A 10,134-nucleotide genomic window follows, 5' to 3' on the forward strand; every position below is an offset into this window, starting at 1 on the left:
AAAAATCTGGCCTCTCTTACGCAATATACAATATGTACAGTAGACTGTTTCTGACATACCTGTAGTTGTAGTTATTTTGTATGGGGGTAACAATAAATTTGGCCACGTTTATTTTTAGGAAAGGGTGTTCTCATATTATAATTTGCATCATACTTTATTTGAGTATTTTTCCTAGAATGCATCGAAAGTATGTAATTTTCAGTTCCCTTTGCTTCTAAAGATGAGACCCGATCGAGGCGTTTGCACTTGATAATAGTTTGTAATGTTTAAAAGGGGAAAGAGTTAAGTAATGTTTTCAGTTTTTATATGCTATTCCGGTCTAATCTACGCTGCAAATTGTAAAACAAATGAACAATTACTAGTAAGTAAATGCAGGGACTTGTTGACTTAATTAGTACTATACTTTTTATTTTGCTAATCATTATGTTTCTTGAAATAGAAATCTTTAATGCTGTTATACCTTTTTGGTCCTTTGGGATGCTTGATTTTAGCATATTAAGTGTTGAAGATTGAATATTGCTTGCCTGTGCAAGGGATTTTGATGGATGTTGCACTTTTCCATTATCCCACATGATCATGAACAGATTCAAACCCAGTCCTCAATTTTCATGTACATTTACATCTTTTCCCCAGACGTTTATACATTACAAAAGCAGGTTATAGCACCGTGAATTTATATGATATCAAATATTAGACTGGAAAAAATAAAGGTAAAATACAATTTAAAAAGTTTTTTTAAGTAAGTAAAATAGCTCATAAATAAAACACGGAAAGTAATATATGTTATCTATACAAAAACGGAAAGTTTTTTAATACCAGTCTAATGTATTATGGCGGCCCCCATAGACATCAATGCGACTCAACTTCGGTAAGTTTATTTCATACTTAACCTCTTCATTAAGAATGATAATAAATTTATATTTCGTGAAATTAAGTACTGACAAATTGAAGAAGAAATTCTAATGAGGATAACTTTTAATGTTTATATAAACACATTGTATTCGATGTTGCACACCACTAAATATTTTCCTTCACAGTGAAACTTGTTTGCCTGAACCAAAAAAATTTTTGATCGACTACCTGTAGTGTAATTATTTATATACACAGTAGCTATATTTATTTTGTTTAAAAAGACGTTTTCTCGGTAGATTTTCATTGATTTGATAAGTGTGTGTGCTATAGTTAAAGTTTAGATAATCACGGCGGGTAGTCAGTCAAAAATTCCTTACTTTTGGAGCCGCCTCTTAGAACTGGTTGATTAAATTTTAATGAAACTTGGCATAAATGTAAAAATATTTAACATTATTATATGAATATGGGAACAGTAGCTCATCAAAATCTACTGTGGGATTTGAGTAATGGTATTTTGTTACTTTTGAAGAAAAAATCCATTTTGAGGCATTGTTTACTATTGTTTCTTTTTTAAATTGTTATGAAACATAGTATGGCTATATAACTGTTAGTTTGTAAGCATAGTATGGTTGTAATGTTAATCAGATACTATCGAAATCCAGTTCAGCATTAATTAGTTCATGTATACTATATTGAAAAAGGCATTTTACAAAAGAAAAGTAACTTATTTCTATACTGATAGTGATATGCTAGATCTTGGCATGAGTGAGTATTTTAACATGGAAATGATCCATATAAAATTTCAGCTATGTCTATTTTTTGTGTTATTGAGTAATGACCCTTTAAAACCTTAAGTTAGCCATTTTTTTCTTGAAAGAAAATCTATCCAGAGCCTACGGGCATCGTGTCCTTGTATCTTCATAATCTAATGGTCTGTTGTTAATTTGAGTTATGGCCCATTGTACTAGCCCATAAAAAACACAAATGGATAACATCATTTTGAATTGAAAATATGCCAACGTTAACCAAAGTTAACATTCCAAGTTTTTATTAGTACCAAAGCAAAATCATGGCATTGACCAGGCAGTAATTAAAGGGGCCAGTAACTTCTTGGTTTATTAACACCCACTTTCCCACACACTGACAAGACAAAGGATATAATTATATTCACTATACATTGTAATACAGTGGAACCTGTCTTAATTTGAATTTGTCTGAACCAGTTGAAACTTTGGGTAAGAAAGGTTTCAAGACTAGAAGTATTTTGGAAAATTTACAGTTTGGAACTGTTTTTATCTAAATTAAGTATGATAACAAGGTTGCAATATATTTTATTAATGTGTGCATAGATGCAGAGAAAAGTGACATACATGTTTAAAGATGGGAAAAAATAATTGGGACAGAGAAGGAAAGTCCTGGACTAGATTAGGACAGATTAGTAAGGCTACACTGTAGTAATAATTAAAAAAAAAAAAGAAGAAGAAATTGAAATTTAATTTGTTTCTTCTGTTTTAAAGGGTTAGTTCTGTGCTTAATAGAGATGTGAAACAGTTTGGTAAGAAGTACTTAGTGGATGGAAATGAGGATACTTGTTGGAATTCAGATCAGGTGTGTACCTTTACAATGTGTGATGTTAACTTTTATTGCTTATTAATAAGTTTATACAGAATTCATTTAGTTTGATTGTGTAGTGATCTACAAACTTGTTGACACACTGTTGAATCAGTCTGTTCATAGAACCAACCAGTAACGAGAAATGTGTGTAAAGTTTCTTGCTCGAGGAAACAATTCTTGCCCCTGACTTGGTTTGAACTGACACAGCTAGAAATCCTTTTATAATCAAAAAGTCTGGTGTGTTACACACATTACATTACTTGCATAGTTCTGATTCTAAGTCAAAATTGACAAATTTTGTTACACAATCATGTAAATTAAATTGTTAAAGTTTGACGAAATAGACTGTTGTCTTTACTTATTTTGCAGGGATCTCCTCAATGGATTACCATAGATTTTGAGGAAAGCATTGTTCCAGTTGAACTCTGTATACAGTTTCAAGGTGGATTCGCTGGAGCTGACTGCTGGGTAGAGGGTAAAATGGATGCAAGTTCCTCCTGGGAGAAAATAGACTACTTTTATCCTGAAGATAAAAATTCTTTACAAGTATCCTTGAATAATTTTGTAACATGGAAAAGAAAAAAGAGTTTTACTTTGTATTTTTTATTGTACATAAATTATATACATGTACCTATGATATTATATACCTTGATAAAAGGAACCTAGATGTGTCTAAGCTTTTGGTAAGATTACATTTTCTAGTACCATATTGAGGGTTGACTGCAAAACTGCAGTAACTTATATGATAAAAAGAAGGACTTACAACAGTTTTGTAGTAAAGCCTTGATTATTATTTAAGTTATTTGTTGTCCAGTGTAGTGTTATTCCTGTAAGCTTACATTTATAATCCTTAACTATATTCACAGACATTTATGATCAACAATGCAGATAAACCTATCGTGTCCATGAAAATTGTGTTTAGTAAAAGTACAGACTTTTTTGGAAGGATAACTATATATCAGCTTAAAGTGAATGGTGTACAGAGATGATTGTGGTATAATATTGTTACATGTATATACTTGACCACGTAATATGAAGGGGGCTCCTGGAATCACTGTCGTAACCGTTGATCAGTTGGTCCGCCTTTCTCCACCGTGTCCACTCTATAAATCAAATACCCTTTGTAACATTTTCTTCAAACTTGGCCTAAATGTTCATATCAACAGGGCAATATGCAAAATCTATGCTGCTGATGTACCTGCTATAGGTCAAGGTCATACTGGAAGTTCAAATTCAGAAAATTTTGTGCCCACCTTATAAACCTATACCACTAGAAAGATTTTGATCAAACTTTACTCATTATTTTTTACTCAACAAGGAGATCTGCAGAACCTATGCTATGACTTCATGTCCACTCTATAAAAATTTGACCCCTTTATGGATTTTTTTAAAACTTTGCTCAAATGTTCACCTCAACAAGGCAGTGTACATGTCCTATACCACCCCTGTGATGCCTCAAGGTCAAGTCAAATGTCAGACAATTTTGTGTTTAATATACTGTGTCATAGATATAGTGGGGGTATTTGTCACTCCTGTGGCAGCTCTAGTTACAGTTGTGTTCAGTTTTCAATGTGTTGTATTCATTTGTTGGATAAAAGTGGATTCATTTGTTGGATAAAAGTGACAGTCAAAATAGTTCAAACCTTACACAACTGAGTTTTGTACATGTATTATGCTTTGAATTTGGGACAGGGTTAATTGAAGGTGTTTTAGTAACAAGCTAAAATTTTGCATGTTGAAAGTTTAGAATGTGATGAGACAAAACATGAGTGCAGGCTGGCCTGACACTATAAAATATGGTTTTTAAAAAAGTAAAGGGATGTAACTCTTATTGTAATAGCAAATTACCTTGTATGGATTAGTTTTCTTGAATAGATTAATTTTGTTTTTATGTTATTTTCTCAGAAGATATTTTCTTTCTCCTGTTAAAATCAAGTTATATAAATTAGAAGATAGTATCAAATTACAATGTTATTTGTTTGTTTGTTATCATTTTTGCCTACTTAAAGCTGGGACATAATATCAAGTGATGATAATTTTGCATATTTCGATCACTTTTTGGTAATATATGTGGATTGTATATAAGTGCTGTTCGCAATTTGCAAATTACCTTCTTTGTTTACTTCACAATACTTTATATTTGAATACATTTTCAAAATGGTCAAAATTAGCATAAATCTGGAGGCATGCTGCTTTAAGTCGGATTCCCAAATATAAATAGACAAATTGAAAATGTTTGATTGAGTTTTCATGGATGGAAGTATTAAATGCATGTTGTCACCTGGCGGCCTTACACCAACTGTAGCAGAATTTAACATTTTAAATATGAAAAAAAGTGTAATTTAGTTTTTAATACCATTCGCAGATTGTGCATGAAACTTTCCTTATGCCACTTGATGGTACTGACGCAGATATTTTATAAGAAGATACATGATCTGCACATTAGGGCGCTCATGTTTCAAATAAATTAAAGAAGTTGTATATATTCTTAAATATATCATGGAAAATTGCACGAAAAGACTGTTGAACATGCTTTATTAAACTTGATTATTGATATTATATTGTTTTAATAAACAAGCTAGATTTGTATTGTTCCATATAATAGATTAAGCCAACTATCAAAATAATTAAATCTGCTGGGAGCAGCTTATCTGGTATTTGAGGTCATGACCCCCAGGAGAGCGACAGAAAGTAAACTTTCCAACTTAATTAGAGTTTGCTCTTTCCTATATGTATTCATTGGAAAGAAATTTTAATTGGCAAGACATCTTATAGGAATTCAGATCTCACCTTTGTATTCCATTTATACAGATGATAAGTATTGAAACATACAAACTATTACTTAAAAAAAATTTAGAAAATCTAGGCAGAATAAACTTTCCTGATAAATATATTGTTTTAATTGTTACTCTGTTTTTTCCTATACCAAATTCAACATATTTTTGGTGAATATGTCGGTGGTCAGTCCATATAAATTGCCATCCTACATAATTATACTTGATTACTCTAAGAAATAATTTGACAAATTGTTATATAATTATATAGTAGGCTTGTTTGATATCATAAAATGTTTTTCCTGTTTTGGCTTTAAAAATTATTTTATACCTAGCAGTGTTTTGTGTTATGACTGATAACCAATGTTTATACTGTATTTAAACATCTGTTGGTTATAGATTTCAGAAGTAATGAGAATTTGCTTAATTTCGTAGACACGAAATTCTGTGGTTTTGTCTCGAAATATTTTCGTGGGTACTTGATATTTTGTTGGATTTTAAATTTGTGGATTGAGCTATCCACCAAAACCACTAAAATTACTGCCCCACGAATAATAATGATTGTGCAGTAAGTACTTATCACCACTTAAGTATGGTGCTACAATATGTATTTTAAATTGCAGCATTTAAAAAAAATAATTGTCATGATATTGATGACAAAAAAGAAGCAATGTACAGGTCTACACATAGAGGATATTGTATGAGTGTAGGTTTAATACTAAATTTATTAAAACTTGTTGAATAAATATATTGCTTGCCTACTAAATTTATTGAACGAGTGATTAACTAAAATCATATTATGCCAGCCTCTGGCAAACAAAATATTGTTTTATACAAGTCCAATAAATTTAGTACTGAACATGCTGAATCTACATGGATATAATAATTCTTTTTTATCACATATTCAAAATAAGAATGGTCAGCAGTTAAAAAGAGTCAGTTTTAATTGTCGCGCCTATACTGTAGTGTAACGTTAACATTAGCATGCTTTAATGCGATGTTTGTATATAACACAAATGACATTGTGTTAAAGTGTTATTACACTAGTGTAATATTGTTGTTAATAAATTCCAGCAGCTTTATAGATGAAGAAACACCTCATGGGCCTCTGTGTGTATTATTGTACAAGCAGGCATTTGATTAGAACCACCAGCCTTCTGTAACCTAGCTTGATGTCACATCAAGTCATCTTTAACAATCATTGTTTTTAAAATATTTATGTAAGCTTGATGGGTTGGTGGTGTTGGTAGTTTTCACTCCAGATCACAGCAGTTAGTCACATTGATTTTACCAGAGCACAGTTCAGCCACCGCATTGTTTGTGGGCAGGCTGTCAAACAGTTTACCAGTACTAGATGCCTTCACTTTTGCAAGGAACTGATTACTTCAGTACATGCCAGAGCAGAGGTTACATGCAAATGACCTTAGAAAGGATTTCATGATCAATCACAAGGAAAGTGAACTGCGCCATCTGGGAAATAAGTTCTTGCAACTCACATTTATCACTTTCGAGTCAGCTTCCTATCCTGGAACCAGCCAGTACTGGTGTCATATAAAGAAACATGGTCGTGACTCGATTAGGGCTCGAACCCATGATTCCTGAGTTGAGAGGCAGTCACTTTAACCACTAGGGCACCGCTCCCCCTTAATCATTAGAATGCATTTCAAAATTCAAAGCAGGTTTTATCCATAAATCAAATGAGGTTAAACCTGTGTGTGTGCTTATATAACTTTATTACAACATCATTTAAATTTTAGAAAACAAATAGATTTAGTTACTTTCTCATGAAGGCATTTAATTGTTGAATTAGGTCTTAATTTAGCCCGAATTAGTTGGGGAATTGATTCTTATAATGAAATGAGTTTTTCTCTTTCTTTATTGGGTTTCATTATCTACTCATGAAATGAGGTATCCAGAGGAAGTTTAACTCAATAAACGCTATTGATTGTTATTTCAAAGAATTTGTTTTATGTCTTCAAACTTAAGGTAAGTTACTTTTTATTAAAAGTTCTATTGTTCAGGGGTGGATCCAGGATCCCCACTGGGGGGTGGGGGGAGTAGAATGGTGTTGTGGTTGAAAATAGTTGTTGGTGAATTGTCAGCTTTTAGCCATGTTCATGAGCAGCAAAGGCAATAGAAGGGTGTAGGTAAGGGAAGAGTCTGCCACCCATTTGAGGGGAAGTGGTAAGGAAAACTCCGGAAATGAAGGTGTATAAAGGTAGGTTTAATGACGTGGATATAGAAAATGAAGGTGTTAAATTGAGCATTTTGGGGAGTTTTTGTAGCATTGTATTATTTTTCTTATTAAACTGATAGCAAATTTCCCTACATATTTATGATGATAAAGAAATTAGCATAGCTTTTGATTTAATAATGTCAAAATACAATGGAATTCATCAATAGAGCTGATGCCGGTGAAAACAGCTTGTTATTAAAAGGGGGGTAAAATCTTTCTAGTAGAAAATGAGTCACGGATAATGCCTGTTCATGATCAGTCAATCAAAGGTTGTTGTAGAAAGTTATATCTAAATTGGTGGTATCAAATCCATAACTAACAAGAGCTGTCTGAGAAGCAGTGCCGTCTACTTTTCTCAGTGATGTGAAATGCATTTTTTTTTAAATAAAGAGATGATAATAATGAAGTAGAGGTCAAAATGTCTTATTACCTTTGACCTTTTGATACAAAAATGCGTGTGACAGGCAGAACTCATCAAGATGCATCAAAAACTAAATCCATAAATTAGCAAAGATCAGTATGAGCTTGTCACTTTTGACCTTTTCGTCTGGAAATTCAGATGTGGCCGGTAGAATTCATCAAGGTGCATCAGCTAAGGATTTAAGGTCAATTCAATTTGCTTGAATGGCCTGTGACAGGTTCAAGTGACCTGGACCTTTTGACCTGAAAATGAGTATTACTGACAGAACTATATTAAAAAAGTATCAGTGAAATAGCTTTATAAGTATTGAAGTATTAACACAAAATTAACCAAAAAGGTTAACCTACATTGATCAATGAGTGGTTACTTCCAATAGCTCCACTTTTTTCTTTCCGAAAGAGGAACTAAAAATGACCTCATACCCCAACACCTTCCTTTCATATACCATGCACTGTCCCATATCTTTTCATTAGACAATGCATATAAAATGTGGTACAACATGTGTGTAAGTACAAACGCAAACTGAACTGTTTTGATGCAAACTGAACTGTTTTGACTCAAACTGAACTGTTTTGACCTACGGTAGGTCACACAAAACACGGGTGTGATAGTATCAGTGAGACCGGTAAAGACCTTACTTGAAGAGCATCCAGTGTCTAGACAGCATGTTTTAATTGTCAGCTTTTTTGAACTAATATTTCAATACATAGGGTGTCTCGGTGTGTCCTAGCCTTAAGTTGTGCTACACGTTGCTTTGGTGTTTATTTAGCTCGTTAATTAATTGTCATTGGTTAGCGTTCCATTTGAGTTTCCAATACTGTTTGTTTTTTGACAAATGGCATGATGTGATAAGGTGGGTTGGATGTTGCTGAACAATGTACAGAATTATGTGCTTTAATATAAGTACAAAAGGTAAACAGACGTAATTCCAGAAACTGCCAGACAACAACAGCAGCTGACTTTTTTTTTCCATAACCTTAAAATAGAATTGCCATAAATACCAATATATCTTCAGTTCACAGTACTTAAAGTACAAACATTTTTATTGTGTTCAAGGACTTTTAAAATTGTCATTGGCAAAAAAATGAATCAATTTTAAGAATTTATTTTAGTTTGATTGTATGGAAAGCTATAAGCTTGCAGACATACTCTTGAATCCGTTCCTGGAATCAACCAGTATTGTGTAAAGTCATTTCTTACTCTAGGAAATAATGGCTTGTCCCTGATGGGGTTTGAACCCACACATCCAGAGATCCTTAGATTACTAACCACGGTGTTAATCACTCAGCCATGCTGCCACAAAAGTTAAAGAGATATTAGGTAAGTTATATATTAAGAAAATGATGATTATTATTTTATAATGAAAAGTAAATACTTTGATTTTATTTTGTTTTTTTAGAGATATTTCATGTTATTTATAATATTTAATAATGCTTGATATTTTTACCTTGACTTCCCCTAGTAAATGGACAAATGCCCCTCATGATGAGAAAATGTGCAGCTTGACTAGGATTCGAACCCTGGACCCTTGAAATACCATTCCAAGGCTCTACTGACGGAGTTATCTGGCAGTTACACATCTTTTCCCACAAAAAAAACCAGTTCTGAACTGTGACATACTCTCACATGACATTGAAATTCATCCTTAAATTTCACAGAGCAGTGTAAATTAATGTCTGAGCTATATTCAGTCACAGCCCCACTTTGGGGTATAAAATGTCACTGGTTGAGAAAATGTGAAGCCTGACTCGAACTCAAACCTGGGACCATTTGAATATCATTCAGCTGCTCTACCGATTCAGCTCAAGCTATTCAGTCACTTACACGTCTTCTTTAAATTAAGTGAACGGTTCTGTACGGTGACAGAAAAAATGATAGTAAGCCTAAATTGGTAGATAAAGGCTTTTCAATGGCAGAACACTGCATTATTATTAGGTAGTCATAAAATGCCCCTCCATTATGGCATACAAAAATAGACTGGCAAAAGACTGAAAAGCCTGTTGGTAAAATTTATATTAACTTTTTCAAATAAATCTTGCATTTTTTCCCTGTCTACAAGTTCCATTATGTTGTAACGTTTTTAAGACACACAAACCCTGTTGATGAAAAGCTAGCTCACCACTGAGAGTGGTTTATGCCCTTATATAGGCAAACATTCCCTTGTGTTAATTCAACAACTTTAGTATTTGCATATTATCATGCTCATTATGATGTTCTACAAACGTCGTTACAATGTA

At 32.9% G+C, this 10,134-nt stretch overlaps 1 protein-coding gene across 1 annotated transcript; it reads left to right on the top strand.

Moving 5' to 3' along the window:
• Nucleotides 1–806: 806 nt before the first annotated feature.
• LOC132752667 (nuclear receptor 2C2-associated protein-like) lies at nucleotides 807–4,509 on the top strand. Its single transcript, XM_060743023.1, has 4 exons — nucleotides 807–868; nucleotides 2,370–2,460; nucleotides 2,836–3,012; nucleotides 3,333–4,509. Exons 1-4 carry the CDS (start codon nucleotides 831–833, stop codon nucleotides 3,453–3,455), a joined length of 429 nt encoding a protein of 142 aa, XP_060599006.1. The 5' UTR covers nucleotides 807–830; the 3' UTR covers nucleotides 3,456–4,509.
• Nucleotides 4,510–10,134: the final 5,625 nt, after the last annotated feature.

The sequence above is a fragment of the Ruditapes philippinarum genome, unplaced genomic scaffold, assembly GCF_026571515.1.
Source record: "Ruditapes philippinarum isolate M1 unplaced genomic scaffold, ASM2657151v2 ctg528_1_1_1_1, whole genome shotgun sequence".
NCBI lineage: Eukaryota > Metazoa > Mollusca > Bivalvia > Venerida > Veneridae > Ruditapes > Ruditapes philippinarum.

Bases quoted from the DNA above. Each gene is read 5' to 3' on its own strand.
- LOC132752667 (XM_060743023.1), top strand. From the start codon at position 831: ATGGCGGCCCCCATAGACATCAATGCGACTCAACTTCG. The intron at 869-2,369 runs GTAAGTTTATTT...TCTGTTTTAAAG, and splicing joins ATCAATGCGACTCAACTTCG to GGTTAGTTCTGTGCTTAATA. The intron at 2,461-2,835 runs GTGTGTACCTTT...CTTATTTTGCAG, and splicing joins CTTGTTGGAATTCAGATCAG to GGATCTCCTCAATGGATTAC.